We start from the raw sequence: 19658 nt of genomic DNA, 5'->3' as shown, positions 1-19658 counted from the left end.
AACATCCCACTTATGGATGATTTGTTTACAGGTAAAGACATCAGCAGTTAGAGCAAAGTTGCAGGTGTAAGTAAACAGTACTTGGAACACAGAATCCATGGTGGTTACATACAAATGTTCTTATATGTCTCAATGCAATTATTTTTATTTCCTCCACAAAAATGAAAGTGGGAGGTTTGGCCCAAGATCTCAACTACATGAAAATGTCAAGTACCTAACATGTGTTGTAAGACTCATGAGTCTATACAAATGTTCTTTTGTTTACAGGTATCTTGAGCTGGTACTACTATGTGTCTATGCCAATGCCAGCATCCACCTTCACTATTGCTGTGGGGTGCTGGCAGGAAGTTAAACAGCAGTCTTTCAAACAAACAGCTGCTATTGAGACAAACACTGAGTTTTCCTTGCCATCATCACAATCTGATTTCAGGTTAGTGTTTACAATATTGTTGAAAAATGAGATATATGGGTAGCATTTCCATTTACTCTGTGGAATGTGAAAATGAGTCATATTAGCATGGGAATCAAAATAGAACTTGTTTAATCTGAACAGAAAAATCTTGACAGGAAAATAATTCCAAAGGCATTATTTCATGGGAGTGGTTCTTTTTATGTGAAAACAAGCTGCTTAGTGAGGAACAAGGTTTGTAAATTCTGCTGTCTGCTAGATTTTTATCCTATATCGTTAACACTCTGCTGAAGCAATTCCAGGTGCTGTCTTGTTTCTTAAAATACTTGACTCAGTCCATTCTGGATACCTAATGACTCCTACTACAATATTGCCTACTTATTTTTTTTTTCTGCTCCAGTCTCATTGCACAGTTAAAGCTGGCCTGTGCAGTGGTTTGCCTGGGATAATGTGTAATGACCAGGTACCTGAAAAATCTTGTGTAGTGATCCCATAAAATAGAGTTGGACCAATGATTCTTAGCTGTTTTTGACCAAACTAGTAAAAACGTAATTATTTTGGATGCATCTTTTCCTCCTCTCAGTATAGTCAAAACTCAGTTAGTTTGAATTATTACAGAGTGGTGGCTGAGCAAAACACCATATGCCTGAAAATAAGATTTGAAGGTAGAAAACAAGTTTCTGAAAAATACCATTTGTTTTCACATGTATTGACCTTAGTTAGCAGAAACCTCAGACATGGGACTTGTTTTCCTCATCTATTACTCTCAGCTTTTCAAATTCATATCATAGCATCACAGAACAACCCCGGTTGTAATGGACCTTGAGTGTTCATCTAGTCCGTTCTTTCATGGGAAGGAGCTTAGATGAAGATATCTAACCCCCATTGGCCCTTGTCTTGGCCGTGTGTCTCCTTGTGAAGAGAGGGACTCTGTACCCTTTGTAGATGCCTTTCAAGTACTGAAATACTGCAATGAGGTTCTCTTTTCTCTTCCCTGAAAAGGCCTAGCTCCTTCTGCCTTTCCTCACAGGGGAGGTTCTGCAGCCCTTTGTTCGTTTTTGTGCCTCCCTTGAATTGTGAGGACCAGAAGGAGACGCGATGCTTCAGGTGCTGCCCGGCAAGCTCTGTTCAGAGTGTGGTGAGCAGAGCTCTGTCCCTCTGCCTGCAATGCCCCTGCAGCTGCAGCCCAGTGTCTGATTTGCCTTTGTAGCTGCAGTGTCACACCAGTGACTCAGGCGACTGTCCCGTGAACTTCCGTGTCCCTTTCAGCAAGGCTGGTCCCCAGACATGCATGTCACGGCCTGTGCTGGGCCCTTTGGTGATGTCACCCCAGGTGCAGGACTGTGCATTTGTCTCTGCTGCACCTCACACTGTTCTTGCCAGCCCCACCCTTCCAGCCTGTCCAGGTCTTGAGGTGGCTCTCTCTTCTGATGTGTCCCTCTCAACAGCTAACCTGATGAAGGTGCTTTCAAACCCATCATCCAGAATGTTTGTGAGCGATGTTGAACAGTGTGGGGCCCGACACAATTTCTTGGGGAACTCCTCTTGAGACAGGCTGCCAGCCTTAGTGAAAACCACTGATCACCACTCTCTGAGTCTTACCTGTGTGTCAGTTTTATACTCATCTTGCAGACCACCTATCAAGTTTGTGTGTTGCCAGTTTGTCCGCGATGCAGGAAACTGTGGCCAATGTTTTGCAAAAGTCCAGGCAAACAACATCCACTACTCTCCCCACATCAACAGGAATTGTTATTTTATTGTAGGAATAATACTTTGTTAGCATTAAGACAGTGGAACTACTGAGTCTTTGGAACTTGAGGACTTAATAGGGATTTTTTTGTTAGAATTTAAAATTAAACGATACTAATGGCTTGCAGCTTGGCTGATTTTGGTTAAAAATGCTGATTAATCTTGAGGATAGAAGTTTTCATACTTTACATAGGATCAGTAAGAGATCCTTGTTCTAATTTTAAAGTAGTTTATTGGTTTGATGAACTTCTAGAAATTGCTTTGCGTTTATTTCTTTGCTACTTATATGGTTATGACTACCTCTGCAAAAATAAGCTGTAGATGTATTCCTCTCAAAATTACAGCACATTTGGAAATAGGAATTTATTGATTTTGGTGCAAAAGATTATTCTGATTCTGTGTTGATAGAACAAATGAAAGTTTCTGGGTTTTTTGTAAAATTTCTGGAAATAGGAAAATATTTTTGTAATTTTTTGTAGCAAAAATTAGTGGAAGTTTTAATTGGTGTGATGGTTATAGTTATGAGTTTATCTGTGTGACGGTTATTGGATGAGTTAATTGGCACAGATAGTATGATATATCTCCAGCAGTTAGCGTCAGTGAAGAAAACAGAACTACTGTGTCTTGGGAAAAAAATTCCAAAAATCCTCTGCAAATGTGGTGTCTATTGTATGTAGACAAAAAAGGAGACCCTAAGTGTACAAGGTTGTTTTGCAGCTAATCAGGATGTAAAAATCTGTGTCCTTAAAAATGTGCTGTTACAGTTACATCCAGTTAATCTTTAGTTGGGAGTTTGCGCAGCATAAATTGTTGCTTATTTTAGTCAGTGAGACCAGATAACCAAACCAACGTTACTCACAGTAGGAGACATTTCTAGAAAGAGTGTGAAATGGATAGACAAGCAAATGTTAAGCATGTGTCTCAGATAAGATAGTGGAGATAAACTCTAGGGCAGCAGGAAAAGAAAGGAATTCTGAAAGAAGCTGTTGAAATGTAATGTAATTTGTATCCAGGTGCCAGTGAGTTTGGCCTAAGGAGGCTGTATCAAAGTAAATGTTAAATGGAGCTATGATGTGTATAACTTCTTATCTCCTAGTAGTCATTAAGGAATTGGCAATTTTTATAACAGATATGGTGCTAGCTTTCATGTTCCTGCCTAATCTTAATTCTGATAATCAAGTACAAAGTAGCATTGCTTTAGAGCAGAAATATACTTGATTCAACCACCCTTAGAAAAAATTTTGTGTAGCAACGGATGTGGTTTCTTTACATATGTAGTCAATAAAAGGACTTAGAGTCCACTTCTTTGACAGAAAGACTTACATACGGTGCTAAAGTGTTAATACTTCAGCAAAATCTCATCCTTTTCCACATGTCATCATTTTGTTTTCTGTGTCAGCATGATTTTCCAAGAATAAGTGCTTTGGGCAATGCTAGGTGCTTTGCTTGTCGAGGCATAGTAGAACCAGATTACTTTAACTGAAGTTTCAGACCAAGGAGAGGCTGTGCTTTGTAGAGGACATAGGCTAACGGATGAAAACATGAAGCTGATTTCTGTTTAGATAAGAATCTCTTTGGGCAGATAACTTATTCTGAAGGTATATGACTCAGGGTTTAGGAAGGATTTGATTTACCCCTCCTTTCTTCCAGCTAGAGCTCTAAATATCCTGTAAAAGTACTATGAAGTAAGGTTGGCCTAATGTGGTATTATTGAATGTCTAGTATGATAAGCCTGAATTGACATATACTGGGATTTTTTACTTAATAATAATAATAATTTAAAAATTTAGTTGAAGTTTCTGGAGAATTTTAGTAACAACTACAGAAAAAATCCCTCCTGGAACTCACATCGTAATTGCATCTAAAATACTTGTGTTAATGTTATGTTAATATGTATGGAATTTTATTTTCATAGCCAAGTTTGAATAGGAATTCTCTGAGTAAATATTTTTGTATTCTTATTAGCTCTCTTTACATGTATTTTGAGTGCTTACTCTTTTAATGCATATCTGTTATAAAAAGAAGGTGTGACTAATCTCTCTCTTTAGTTTTGAGTTCTACTCAGATGTAGTAGTGAGCATTTCAAAGTGCTACACTTGTGTGAACAGGGTGAGAATGCAAGTGAACTGATTCTATGAAAATTAATTCTGTCATTCTGATATCTAGAGAATATCCTTGTCTTAGCATAGTCAGTTGTGCACATTTCTGGTATCACAATTAAGTATTGTTTTGTTTTGTTTTGTATTGTCAGATGCCATGAAGATATCTGTGGTCACATGGAATATCCCTGCCGTTTCCAAAATCCTGCTGCCAGGTTGCAGGCAGTCATTCCTTACAGAGTTTTTGCTCCCTGGTGCCTTATGGAAAGCTGCAAAGAATATTTGCTTCAGTTAATTCCTCAGTGCCTCTCAGCTGCTTATGCCACACTGGGTACCCACCCCTTTTCCAGGCTTGATGTTCTGATAGTTCCTTCCAACTTTTCCAGCCTGGGAATGGCTAGGTAAAGAAACTTCTTAGTATCCAATCTGCTGTATTTTGTTAGACTCCTTATCAGATGGTTAACTGTATCAAGTTGCTGTCTATATAAAGTTGCTGTGCTCTTTTTCTTAAACCAAACTTAAAACTCTTGTTCTGACTTCATGTGAGTAGGTTTGTTTGCATCCGTTGTGACCTTTAGTTTTAGTTTTAACAGGGCTTAGGATAGGAAAATATAAGCTTATTAGAAATGTGTGTTTGAATTTTTGCATTTCTCAAACTGAAATTCTTTTGCTGGTTCTGTTGATCTAAATACTTGATGACATTGTCTTGTTTTCTTTTGGCATTGGTTTTAGTCTTATATTTTGACAGAATAAGAGTATGTTAAAATTGAAGTCTAGAATTTCTTCATAAGTGTTTCCAAGGTATGAGTTTCTAGTCAAACACTTATTTTCAGAAGCTGAAGGCAAATAGTAAGGATTTTATTAGGCAAATAGTAAGGATTTTATTATCAAGTTTTCATGGAATTGTGAAGGCTCTCAAGCCTGTCCAGGTACCTCTGAACGTCATCTGTGCCCTCCAGCATTTTGACTGTACCACTTGGATTGGTGTCATCAGCAAACTACCTGTGTGCATTTGTTCCCACTGTCTGTGTCACTTAAAAGATACTGACCTGTGCCAGTCCCATTACTGACCCCTGAGGATACCACTTGTCTCCACTTGGACAACGAGCCATTCACTGCAACGCTTTTGAGTGTAACCATCCAACCAATTTCTTATCCACTGAGTGGTCCTTCCATAAAATCCATGTCCAAAGGTGCTGTGCAAGACAGTGTCCAATACTTTGCATTCAGGTAGATGACATCAGTTTCTTTTCCCTTGTCCACCACTGTTGTAACTCCATCTTAAAAGGCCACCAAACTTCTCAGGCATGATTTGTCATTAGTACAGCCATGCTGGCTGTCACCAATTTCCTCTTTCTTTGATGTGCCTTCACATAGTTTCCAGAAAGACCTGCTCCATACTTTTGCTGGACCTTGAGTAGAGACTGACTGGCCTGTAGTTTCCCAGGCCATCTTTCTGTACCTTTCTAAAAATGGAGTTTTTGCTTCTTTTTTTTCAGTCAGTGGAAACTTCACTGGTGCCAATAAGATCATGGCGCTGCAGACCCCGTTTACTCCTCATGCTGCATGCATTAGCATAGAAGCTTTTAAGCTGGGCCCTTGAGGAAACTAACTTACTGTCTGGAATTCCTTTGTGCTGTACTTCAGGTGTCTTTGTGCTGACCTGTGACCTCTCTCCAGGCTCTGGGCATCAAATGGGTGGGGTGGATTGAGGTTCCCCTTCCCCAGCAACTTTAGTTTAAAGCTCTCTTCACCAACCTGGCATGCCTAGGACTGAGGATGCTCTTACCCTTCTCTGTCAGATGGACCCCATCAGCAGGCCAGGTTTCACAAAGCAAGTCCCATGGTCCAAGTAGCCAAATTCCCAGTGTGGCACCAGTCCTATTACCTTTATCTGATTTGCCAGATTTGACTGGCTCTTTCAAGCTGTAGATTTTTTTTTCTACAGCTTTCCTGTTGCAATCCTCTTTTGGGTTAAAAGTAGAAAATTATGTTGGCACATTAGTATTGTATATGTATACTGTACATATATTGTATCATTTTAGTAGAAGTTTACTTGCTTTTTATTTCATGAAGATCTAGAAAATTTAAAACTTTAGCATTCAGTCACCCTCCTCTGTCACACAAGGCTGTTGCTTTCTAGATACTTATTGCTGGTTACTGAGTTTTCACTGAGTTTTCACTCTACTCAACGGCAGCGTAAAGTTGGTTTGTGCACCAACTACTAATTTGTAGTGAGGTGTGGTACTGTGTGCCATATTCTCGAAGCCGTATGAAATTTCCTGCTGCTCAATAGTCTTCTGTGACTTCAAAGGCATGGTACTAAAGGGTTGGCACAGGGCCTTGCTATAATTGAGGAAGAAACCAGCCATTTGACTTAGCTGTGAGATAAGAGCAGGAATCTGTGGAAGCGTGAAAGGCAAGACACACAAATATTTCAAAATTAATGAGAAAGCAGATAGTGATGTCTGTGCCAGAATTACAGCACACAGTAGGAGAAATCTTCAAGCTTTAGTTGTTGATATGCTGTTGCTCTTTGGGAAATTTTCACTGCCTTGCTGGCATGTACCTTTCCCAGAATTTATAGGGAAAAGGTACCTGCAGGGAATTCTGTTGCAAAACCATCTGTCATTATCTGAGTCCAGACTGTTTGTTCAGAATGCTATAATTGTGTTTTCTTTGTGAAGATGAGAAAAACCTGTGCCTTTATTTCCCTGTGCTTCATCTAACCACTGTCAGTTCCAAGCAATCCATATCACTGAAAATAAGGATGAAATAAGGGGCATGCGTACTTCCTGATGTCTGTCATTAACAGTGCATCAAGCCAAATACATTCCAATTTTTCAAAATTTAACTAGTTTTAGAACTAATTTAAGGTGTTTAAATGTCTAGTTGTATTTGGACAAGAGGTTGTTAAGTGACTCATGATAGCTCATTTGTTCTTGTTTTATGTGATTTTTCTAATAGAAGCTTCTATGTATATAGCAAGCTACTTAAATGGTTAATTCCTATGCATGCAATGGTAATTGCTTAAATTGCTTAAGCTAACAATAAGCTGTGCGCAAAACCATGTCAAAACCCACACACAAAAAAGGTAGCAATTACTTTGGGTTAAAAAGGTTGCTGTAGTATTTATTTTTTTTATCTTCTAGTCTATATGTAGCAGTACAAACATAATACAGCATGCCAGCACATAGAAGCTGTTGTTATGAGAACTCTAATTGGACTCCTGTCTACCAGGGAAGGAAACAAACATGAATTTTACTCATTATCTGAAGTATTAGTGCTTTACAGCATTTGGTGCTTTCCTTTTTTTCTCTGTTGATTATATTTACTGTGTGTCTTGGTTTGGAAGAGACATGTCTGCCAGGGAGAAGCTGGAGCTTCCCTTGGAATGGAGAATGTTAAACCCCTGCCCTCCAAATTATTATAATTTTGCAATTAAGGGCCTTCAAGCAGAGATTTGGGAATAGGAATAACAGTTCTTTACTAGGAATATTAAAAAATACTAATGTAGTAAAGCAAATAAACAAACAATCAAAAAAATCCTAGAAACATTGACAGAGTCAGAATACAACCTGACACCCTGGTTGGGGTGTTGGGGGTAGTCCAAATAAGGCCTCCTGGAATAACAGATATGATTCTGATGGAATAGAGATGATCCTGTAGAAGGGTCCAGCGGTGGTGAGATGGGTGTGGTCTTTCTTCTGGGAATCCAGTGGAAAACAGGCTGTCCTGCTGTGCTGATTTTCTGCTTTTATCTAGGTAGCAATGTTTGTCTCCTCCCACTGGGTGGAGCATCTCACAATGGGATGATGTAATTTTATCAGTCATGTGGTGAGCCCTAAAATGGGCCATTAACAGTAGATATCCCCCGGAGGGAGCATTGGTCGTGGAAAAGATAAGGAACATTGCTCCACGTGATTTTAACAGCTGGCTCATTAACAGAAGGTACCCATCCCCTCCCCACTGGAGTTAAGAGAAAAAACACCTCTTCAACTGGTGTCAACAGATCGGGAATAGAATACATACTTTTGATTATATGTTGCAACCCAAGACACTGGGCTTTTCACATCTCAAAATGCTTCTTGTTTAGGAGGGATGTTTCTCCAACATTTTAGATTGGTATGAAATCGTGATATTTGTTATCTGATTAGGTGTTTTGAGCTGTCTATTTCAGTTGCAGCTATTGTGGATCAGCTGCATTTCTCTAGAAGTCTGACAGATGTGTTATGGGCAAAGCTGTAATTGAAGGCATATTCATTGTACTTGTGTTTTGTGTTCATATTTTCCTGTGTTTTTTAATTTGCTATGGACTTCTATATGGAAAGATATAATAATTGCAATAATTTCCTCTTTCTTCCTACAGATGTTTGAAGAGGGAGGATTTAGTTTTGCACACTTTAGTTTTATACTGTTTTTGTTCAAGTGATTCTGTATAGTTTCTCCTAAATTCATGCTAGTAAAAGAACGATGTGGCCTACACATCTTTGTTGGTGATACTGTGTTTGGGGGTTAGGTTCTGAAACAGGTAATCCAGGGAGCTTGTGGAGCCTCCATCTCAGGAAGCAGGGAAAAGAGGCCCCTTCAAGCTTGATTTTTGCCTGAGATTCCAAGCCTTCAGTGCTTTTTTGTGCTACCTTCTTGGTTTTGTGTTCTGTTACAAATCACACCCCCCTCTCTGTATTACCTTTATGACTCATTCATGCTGCCATGGTACTTTGAGAGCCTTTCAACAATTATAATACTTTGTTTTTGGAAAATCTGGGGAAGTAGTAGGAATGTATTCTTATTTTGCAGGTAACAAATTGGTGGGTGTAGATGTTACAGGAGATCCTTTGAAGAAACGCACATTTCCCAATTCCCTTTTCCTCTGCTACCCTTGCGAAGGTTAAGTAAGGAACTGTGCCCATATTTTTTGGGACCCAAACCCAGTGTTCTAAAATTGCATCTTTCCAACCTTTTCTTGTTTGTGATAGTAGGTGCTAGCTATCTTCCAAGTTTGAAAGGTATACTCCAAAATTCTGGGCTGCTAGGACTAACCAAAATCTGTCTTTAATTGAAAGAAGGTGTGGTACTTCTCTTTTTTACTCTTTGGTTTGTTTTTTTTTTTTTTAATAGAAACATTTTCGTTATTGCCTCCAATCCTGGCAAATGCAAATTTCACAGTAGAAGTTCCAGTACACTAAAAATAGTAACAGCTATTGAAATTGAGGGTAAAGAATGGGATTTTTAGTGACAGCAGGTCTAATATCCTGATAGAGGACTCTAATATTAGTCTTATTACGTGTGGTGTCATCTTCTGTGGAATGTTTTGGCAGTGGACTGCTTCTATTCACATGTTTAGAATTTGTTTCAGAATGTGTTTAAGCCTTTGGAAATGCCTTACTTAATGCCAGCAAAGTACTCTTGCAGCATGATTAATTCAAGAAAACTTGTATATATGTCACTATGAGTGTGGGTAGTGGTGGTTTAATTTAGTGGTGCAAGTTTTTGTCCAATGTCACTTTTCCTGTTTGATTTAGTTGAATGAAGAGACGTATTTCTTATAATGTTTTTTGTTTTGTTTTCCACTGGGAAATCATTTTAGGTGATGTAAAATTACAATATGGGACATTTCATTAGTGATTAAGTGTAAATGTGACTATCATGATTATTTTTCTTTTTATCTTTCCAGTGATGTAAGCTGAGCTCAGACTGATCCAACAGTATAGCAGTATACAAGAAAAATGGCTTTGATTTTTTCCTTGTGCTTCTCCCAATCCCTTTAAAGAAACCCCACAACAAGCAAGCAAGCAAACTCCTCTTTCCCCCTTTCTCCTTCATTTCTACAACAAGTGTTCATGGTTAACTCTGTGGAAAAATATGGAACCACGAGCAAAAAATCCCTTCCCTGTTTTAGAACATGTAATTATTTGAAATAATTTAAAAATATTCTAGATTGCTAAACAAGTGCAAAGTCTGTTCCTTCTCCAAACATAGGACATGTGGTTTATTATTAAATCTCTTTTAAATTTGTGCCTATATTTTTGGTTTGGTTTTCCAGTTAATGTGTCCAGAGAAGCAATTTAATTTTGTCCATACAATTACAACTTCAGCCACTACTAATGTACTACAGTGAATGTTATGGTCCCTGTCATGCTCGTATAAATCATGGGTAATTCTAGTAAGTTCTGTGTAGATCTGTCCTATGTGCATGAGATCATAGTTTGTCTATGAAACTTCAAATTTTATGGCTAAATCATAAATTAAATATAGAGGTGGGTGTCCTTGTGCTTTTCAGCTGTTAGTTGAGATGAGATATTAAATACTGTTCCTAATTTTTATGACTTATACTGAGATATTGTTGAAAATAGGAGGCCTTCATCTTAATGATGGTTTAGAGCTTGTTGCACAAAAAACTGATTCTAGTGACAGCTTCCTCATTTATTTAAAACTTTTGGGACACTGGAATACAAATCTGTTCTCTTATCTGTGATTTGTACAGGTGTTGTCTTGTTGGGTGACTGGTAGTTAGTTGTATTCAAAGTTACTTTCTGTGAACATCGCAATTAAACATCTTTACCTTGAGCCCTTTTTGCCTATCAAATGAAACCAGGGAACAGAGCCTGAATTTTCTACTACATGTTTCAGCTACAGGCTCTTTAGGGGGGGTGTGAAAGACTCTGTTGAGACATTTCCACTGCAATGCTAATAATGTGTATCCCCGCTTCTTACACATGGAAGAAAAAGATGGGGGCAAAGAAGAGGATGGAAATTATTCCTTCACGGCATCTCTGTGTCTTGATTCCAGTGTGTGTTGTGCTGTGTTCTGAGTACATGTTTGTTTAATGATTTGACAGAGGCCTAATTGCCAATTCTCTCTTGCTTTCAGCTGCAGGGAGGCAGTGGGGAGAAAGGCAGAGCCGTGGTTCTGAAATAGGTCAGTGTTGTGAAGAAGATCAGGTAGAGGATAAGCTGAAGGGGTAACACAGAATCATTTAAATTGGAAAAGACTCTTAAGGTCATTGAGTCCAATCATTACCCTAACATTGCCAAGTCCACACTAAAGCATGCTGCTAGGTGTCACATCTACATATCTTTTGAATAACTCCATGGATAGCGATTCAGCCACCTCTCTGGACTGCCTGTTCTGCTATTCAATAACCCTTCTGGTGAAGAAATTTTTCCTAAAATCCAATCTAAATGTCCCCCAGCACATCTTGACGCCATTTTCTCTTGTCCTATTGCTTGTTACTTGGGAGAGAAGACTAATAGAAATGAGTAGTGGCATAGGAATTGTGAGGGAACAAGCCAGAAAATTTAGCTAGTGAACATGCTCCAGGCACAACCGTATCAGTAGGTGTGTTTTTACATGGCTTAGTGAAAAACTGGAAATTTTTTTCTAAGCTTTCAAATTATGTATTTGACACCTCTGAAGGAAAATTTGAGTTATTAAGGTTACTGCATGTCACTTTGTGAATAGTATTTCTGGCTGTTATTATTTTATTTTGTGTAGTGACTGAATGCCACAGTAAAGGAATAGTCTTCCAAAAGTGCCTAGTTTGAGCAAGGACTGCATAGTCCTGTGAAACAATTGCCATGGAGTGCTTTTCTGTTTGGTCATATAAAGTGAAAACTACAGCGGTACTTGTTTTTTGAAACTTGATAAACTTCAAATATGTTTTTTCATTGTGTAAATCCATGATTTCTGGAGACTTGGATTATTACCCTGTTGAAGGCTTCTTTTCCCTTTATTTGGAAATGTGTGCATATTAGGATTGCTCTCTGGGGATCTGGGAGTCCTTGGTAGCATTCTGAAGTGACAGAAGTAAATGGTAGACAAAAGAGATGAACATGTTCAGAGACTGATGCAGTTTCTGTTGGTTGATTTTGCAACTTATGGGAATATTTTGTAATTAGTAGTATTTTGGGTCCTGTTTAGTGGGTCTCTTTAAACAAATTGACCCAAAAGTTTTTATTTAAGAACAAACACTAAATCCTGCCAAAACTGTGAAACAAGGTTACCAAAGGCTTTATGTATTTTTGCACTGATTTAAAGGGTTTCTTTCACTTCTACTTTCACACCTTGTTTGAGTGGATTTCCTATGAACTGGTGCTAGAAGAGCCTGCTTTTCATATTGTTCCTTTTCCTTCTCAAAAGTTGAATTCAAAATAGAAGCTGTGATAAGAGGGAATTCAAGTCTAAATTGGTTGTGAAGCAAATGGAAGGACCACAGAATGTTTACAAACAGAAAGAGTTATCTGTCTAAGATTTATGTTTCTGCTAGTCTGAGTCAGTCTTTTACAGCTGATTTTGGTATTTTTCCAGAAGTGCGATTGTCAGGTAATTTCAAGTGAGCAACACATATAGATGCTTTTAGATCTTTTGAAATACACAAATACTAAACTATTTACTCTGGGGCAGAGATCCAAGGTTTTGGTTTTTTTTTTTTTCCTTCCAGGAAGCTTGAGAAGGAAGACAAATTAGAGGAAAGATAGCATAAACTCAAAAGAATCCAGACAGAACATTTGGAACATCACTACAAAATGGTGGATATTAGATGTTTCCTTGCAAGTAGTAGTTTTTCTTGTAACCATGTATTTCTTCTATATTTCTCCGCAAGGCTTCCCACAACTAGTCACAGTAATTTTTTGTAGTTAGTGGAATCATTTATTGCTCATTAAGAATAATTCATCTTCTTTGGCCACCCTCAGAGGTTGTAAGATTATTGTTTCAATTTTACTAATATTTCCTTATTGAGTGCTAAGTCGTTGGATAGGAGTTAAATGAGGCCTTCACCACTACACTCCTTTGCAGTGGGGATTTGGATCTTGTGGTTTTCCAGTGGTTTAGTGTTAGTTTCTGTTCCCAGAATTAAGCCATTTTTCAGGTGAATTCTTATACAAGCACAATCTGGAGGTAAAAGCTCTGACTTTATATAAATCAGGAGATAGGAATGCCTCTCTTGTCACAGTTTGGGGTTTTTTTTTATTTGGGTTTTTTTTGAGAACTTTTGCAAGTACTTCATGATATACCCATTGCCTCTGACTGGTAACATTATCTTCCTAGATCTCAGTTTAGTTTTAGATCTTATTTATGCTTGAGTTCTTTGAAAACTTATCTCTAGGTGTCTTTTTTAATAGCACTGGAACTTTGGATTTTTTCCCACTTTTTTTCAGCTGCTGCGAGTCTTTTTTCTCAGTTCCATAAGATTCACCCTCTCTCTGCTATTGTACAATTAAGTCTCTTTTTCTCATATATTGTAATTTAGTACTGGCTTTGATCATGACCATTCAGTTAAGTCTTCCTTTGCTTAATGACTTGGATCCTTATACTTCCTCTGTTTGCTATTCTTACTATTTATTTGCTGTCATATCAATCTGTCATTTGGGAGACTTCATTCCTGAAGGACAGTTTTACTGAATTTGTATTGTTAAGCAGCATATTTGAACTTAGAATGATCCTTTTCATTTGAACATTTTACTAATCCCTTTCTTCCTATGGTCGCCAACATAGGGTGCTAGAATAGGGTTTCTCAAGGGCCTAGGTCACATTTCGGTTACTTTGATTAGAGGTAATAGCCAAAACTTTTAGTGCCTCATGATCAATTGCTAGTTGTCTGAGCAAAGTTCTGATATTCCCTTGTCAAGTGAGGTCTGAGATTTTCCTCTAATTTTGGCAGCAGTTGGCTTCAAGCAGTGGGCTTCTAGGGGCCCTTTCAGGTCTGAGTTTTGCCTGTCATCTTCAGAAGATGACCAGCATGTGTCAAAAGGCATCGTTTTCATCTGTCATGTGTTCTGTGCTTTTAGAAAAGTTAATCCAGTCTGTTGGCTAGTGTTATTGTTTTGACATTTTAATGCTGATTACCTAAATTTGCTTCTGAATCCACTGCTTAGCTGTGATTATGACCTTCAATAAGCTGCTACTCCTGTTTGGTTAAGAGTGCAGTGCTTATTTTTTAACACTGCCACCATAACATGCTGGCAGGTTGGGACCTATTTTGCCAAGGAATATAATTTCTTTCTATCTGACCTCTTTCCACTGTGTGTCACTTCCAGCTGCTTTACACACCACTGTAGTACTGCATGTTTTTTTTTCTTTGACATTAAATAGCCTTCTGCTTATTTGGTTTGTGCAAGAACATTTGGATGTGAGTGTTTAAGTGGTTTATCACACTACCACAAGAAAGCTTTTTATTTTTAGATTAGAAATTCTGTTAGTTTACAAGGCCTGATGGATGGCAGAACTGCTAAGAATAGCTTGAGCAATGTTACATTTTCAGCAAAGCACACATTTTTGGTAGATACTATAGGAAACACTTGGTCCAGCAACTGTAGAGAGATCTTACGATCCTTTTCTGTTATTTTTGGACTGTGTGTGTTGAGAGGATTGGCCGACCTTCTCTCTTTTTTTTTTTTTTTTTCCCTGTAATAAGACAGGAAGAGACATAGTACTGCCTTGCACCTTTTGCTTGAAATGAACTCCATGGATGCTGACTTGAGTCACAGATGTTTTGTCCTGGAGGCCTATAAACCTGAGAAATTTAGTTGAGCTAAGTGACTTTTCATAATAGGTTTAAGTCAGTTGAGCTTTTAGGCAGTGAGTATGTTATGCACTTGTTTTGCATTGAAATCAGTCTCAAATGCTAAATGTTCACAATGACGGTGTTGAGCTGATTTCTAGTTTATAGATCAGCTTGCTTAGACCCAGGCCAGTAAGTTCTCAGATTCTTCTAAGTGTCTTTGTATTTCTGCCTGAAAAAAAAGTAGTCTTAAAAATCCCACACTTTTACTGAGGTTGACTGTGTTAACAAGTAATACAGTGCCAATGTATTGGATGAATAGTAGTTAGTATGAAGACTCCCACATCTAGAGTCTCTATAGTTAGAGAGATGTACTTTGTACTTGATTTAGTCTGGCTCCCTGAGCTAAATATTCCTCAGCATTTAAGCTGTTCATAAGAGTGCTTATTTTTTCACACATTTATATTATTTTGGAATGAAATGGTGCTCAACTGGAACAGAAATTCCTCTCTAGTTTCTACAAGAAATAATCCAGCTTGCCTGCACCAAAATCTCCCTGAAACCTGAAACAGATTGGAACATGTGAATGACTGAAGGACTTGCTTTAGAAGTGCACTGTTGATCCAAATGAAAACACTGATGGAGATTTAAGCATTATCATTGTCAGCAATAAATTCTCTTACCAAATTAAGTAGTTAGCATGCAAACTATGTGGAATACTATTTGACTGTACTATTGAAATGTAGTAACCATGTAGTTAACAGCAATGAGGATATCTTACAGGTTGGAAAGGTGATTTTATCTAAAACAAAGCCTGAAACAAAGTAGGTTTCATTTGCACACTATCACACTAGCACCAGAGTGGGTACGATATCCAAGAAGTCTGTCCAACAGACTGGCATCATGATATTTCTGTCCAGATGTTAGGCTGTGGATTGATTACCATGGCATGCTTCAAGTCCGGACATCTCCTGTGTTCTTAGCTTGTAGGTTGCCTTTTTGGAGATAACAGTGTTTTTGTTATTTTCCTCTTTGTGAGTGGTCAGGCTTTGATCACTGTTCTTTGGATTTGGATATATTTTTGAAGCCTGAGTGACCTGGGAGCTTGATGACCTGCTAAATTGTGTGCCATTAGCACAGGACATTCTGAGAGCCTTGTCTCCCTGAGTGTTCCTCTGGGTACTACCACACCCAAGCATTCCCACTTACTCTCTGTTTATGCATATTATTGTGGTTCTCAGCAGTACTCCTGCCAAAGATCAAACACTAATGAGATGTTATATTCTGTGACTTAGTTTTTGTTCTCTCTATGACATTTTTTTCACTAAAGTTTTGTTAAAAGGTAAGTATTGTGACAACTTGTTGCTGGGGTGTTGAATTTGGGCTAGGGAAACACAGGACAGTTTTTGGCAGGATGTGTAGGCCAGTAACAATCTTATAAACTACAGGTATTCAAGGCACTGAGAGATAGAGAGGAGCCATTCTGAATCCTGTGCCTTATCTCAGCAAGGTAAAGATGCTGAGCAACAGAGTTGACCACAGACTTTCTCTCTGACGAATATATACCACTATGTTAAACAAGCCTACTCAAGAACCTGTGTGGTCCCAGAAGACTCAGAAAATGCAGAAGAAACTGTAATGGAATGTGTGACTATATCATAACTAGCACGACAACCTGGTTGTGATGAGCCAATAATACTTGCAAAGCCTCTTGCTTGGCAACAATCAAATCAGCTTTGGAGACTACAAGACTTAACTATATTTATGTCCAGCTAACTGGAACTCTTGTAGAAGTCAGTGTGTAGAAATAAGACCGCAGAGAAAAGGTGTTGAACTGAAAACTTAATGAAAAACGGCATGTTGATATCATACCCATATCTAAGAGGTGTGGGATGACTGTACTGAGAAAGGATTTTTCTGTGAGAGCATGATGTAGCAGAATTAATTAGCAAAACTATTAAACAGTGTCTGTTCCCTGAGAGCAGCTTGATATGATTAAACGTCTTGTGAGTTGGCACCAGCAGGAACTAGACACATCACATAGATCTGGGCCAGTGTTTGAGCCAAGAAACTTTGATCTGAGAAATTGGTAACTTAGATTTTTGCCTTAGTATCAGCTAGAGGATATAATTGATGGAGAAGGAGCTCCAAGAAGCTGGTTAACCAGACTTCCTAAGTTTTCCTTGCTCAAGTTCAGCATGTACAGTTTTCAGTTTCTTCCCAACTCCCTCTTTTCCCATACCATTGTAGTTCACAGTAGAATCTACCAAATAAGTCATGGGTACCATATCAAAACCTTCATGAAGTGGTCCCTGAATGAGACTGACTGGAGCTTTGAGAACTGATGGAGGCAGCTTTAAGATATGTGAGGCAGAGGAAGATTTCAGAAAGTTTGGAGTAAGACAGACTTACTTTTTGTATATGTTCTGTCTGTTTGTATATGGTCTAGCTGTCACTTTGTTATTTAGCTTTTCATTTTTTGTTAATGCTATGTTGTTTGCTGGAAGGCATTTTCCATCAAGGCTGAAATGTTTTCTTGGTTGGCCTGGGTACACCATCCTGTCTTGACAGGTGAAGGCTGACTTTCAGCTGCTCACACCTTTGTGACTTTCTGGTTGGACAGTGCAATCCACCTGTATTTAGTATGCACTGTCTAAAACGGGAAGGGTTTTTTTTTGGAACAGAACTTGGATTATGTTTCAAGGCTTTCAGTATCTCTGTCATATGGGCGCAAAATCCTGAAAGATACTGTGATGACATGCAATACAGGGGAAAACTGAGGAACACTGAGTTTATCCAGGGAATTAAATGTCAGTGAGATTGCTCCAATTTTGCCACATGAATTCTTCCAGGAAATAGGAGACAGGGTATACTGTACCACCTTACTGTCAGGAGCAAAAGGAATTTTGTTGCCCATGTTTGCATGCTTGCTTATCATAAATATTTAATATTGCATGTATTAATAGAAATGGAGAGAGACGGGGAGGGATCAATATAAATACATATAAAACCCCCAAACCCTATCAAAACAGGAAACATCTTTGCTCCTGCCTTTTCCCTGGAGGAAGGGATCAAAGAAGAAACAATGTGCAACAGATGTTAGTCACATGGCTTAATGCAGTTTGATGTATAAAATACATAGAGAATAAAAAATACATAGAGAATACCAAATACATACAGAATACAAATTTGCTTCTAGTTTGATTGTTCTTAGTAGATTATCTCAACTGAAATCTGGTCAAAATAGTCCCAGATTACACAAATATAAGGCAGCTGAATTAGTCCTCCTCACAAATACAATTGATTTTTGGATGGTAAAGCTTGAAGAAGACTTTCCACACTTTGTGTATATGTTACTTAAACCAGTGCTGTTCAGTCATGAGCTTTTGTTTATAGACTGTGTATTTCCAGGACTGAACTTCTCGAACATATAAAGACTGTTAAAAGATTAAGATGATGAGCCCTGTAGCAGTCCATTTTTATTTTATGATTAATGCTAATTTATTAACATTGCTTTAAAGTGTAATGAAAGTGAGATATTCTGCAGCTGGCAGAATTTTTTTTTTTCAGTTGTCAAACTATGAAAAAATTATGTTTTACCAGTACAAGTCTTTTGCACTCTATCTCAATTGGTATTGCAGAAATAGTCAGTTGAAAATGATGTGTATTTTAACAGTCTTCCTTATGAATTATGTATTTTCATTATGATAGCATTGCTTTTTTCATGCTTAACTAATATTCAAGTGGGAAGTGTTCCAAAAGTTAATCAAAGCTATTAGGATGCATTGATACAAATCTTACACCTTGTGTAACAGAGTGTAAACCTGCTCCAGTGACTTCATAGGTACCTCAGTAGAGTAACAAGAGCCCCTTTAGAAAGTGACTTTAATGGTAAATGGTTGGTTTTCCTGTTTAGTTGCATTATAAAAGTCAATGAAATGAAATCAAAAAGGTATGTTAAGGTGACTGCATTGTGCTTTTGTTTTCAAAAACATGCTATCAGGTATTATGTATGCACTGAATTAGTAACAGGTATAAGCTATTGTATACAATTGCATATTTGGTCAATAGCAGTGTTTACAGTTTACTTAAAGACTGAGTCCCCTTTTCTGAGGTATTTTTCAGTTGTTGGACATTAGGGGCTGAGCATGGATGCTATTTTTAAACAGAATTCAGCAGATAAATACTTTATTCTTAGCAATGTCTGGCATCTCCCAGCAAAAGCAGTTTTAATTAACATCTGCATAACAAGTCTGAAATGTGCTAAATGTGTTACATTTGCAGTCTAAATTGATTATTAATATAATGTTTCAGGAGTGTAGAGCAAAAATTATTTGTATCTTTTATCCGTCTCAAAGCAAATCTTTTTTTACTTGTGTTTTTCTTTTTAGTCATATATTTATTATCTTAAATGTGATCCATTGTGAAAGTAAGGAAGGGAGTTTGTTACTATTTTGTGCCAGTAGCATTTGTTTATGAGCTTATATTTGTGGACTGTTGTAGTAATTTGACTTCAAATGGACATATTTGAACTCCTATATAAAATTAGTTTCTAAACAGTGTACTGCTTAACAGGAATGCTGAATGTGTCAACATTACCTTTCCAGTAGTAACCACCTTGAAAGTAGAAAATAACACAGCTGTCAATTTTTTTACTTGATGCATATGAAGATACCAAACATTCATCATTATATTTTCTCTCTACTTACAAATATTGTCACACATGAATCACATTATTGGGATAGCAGACCATTAAAAATTGTGCAAGCCAAAAAATTAGGAGGAACATTCACTTCTCTTTTTTTTTTTTCTCTGTGATTCACTGTTACTTAGAATGAATTTTAACATAGGTTAATTTTAAGTTAAATGGACATGACACACACTGAGGATGACAAT

General features: G+C 37.8%; 1 protein-coding gene across 10 annotated transcripts in view; it reads left to right on the top strand.

The window, feature by feature from the left end:
• Positions 1 to 19658, top strand: part of AOPEP (aminopeptidase O (putative)) — a 227025-nt gene that overhangs the window by 18593 nt on the left and 188774 nt on the right. For 9 of the 10 annotated variants that reach the window (XM_066181702.1, XM_066181704.1, XM_066181703.1 and 6 more), the window contains 2 exons: positions 268 to 430; positions 4410 to 4658. In XM_066181702.1, coding sequence (XP_066037799.1) covers positions 268 to 430; positions 4410 to 4658 — 412 coding nt within the window. The remainder of the gene's footprint in view (positions 1 to 267; positions 431 to 4409; positions 4659 to 19658) is intronic. The other variant, XM_066181706.1, reaches the window with a different exon arrangement.

The sequence above is a fragment of the Chamaea fasciata genome, unplaced genomic scaffold (assembly GCF_029207755.1).
Source record: "Chamaea fasciata isolate MVZ Bird 193981 ecotype frontalis unplaced genomic scaffold, bChaFas1.0.hap1 SCAF_4, whole genome shotgun sequence".
Taxonomy (NCBI): Eukaryota; Metazoa; Chordata; class Aves; order Passeriformes; family Sylviidae; genus Chamaea; species Chamaea fasciata.
This window is presented reverse-complemented; position numbering and strand designations above follow the sequence as displayed.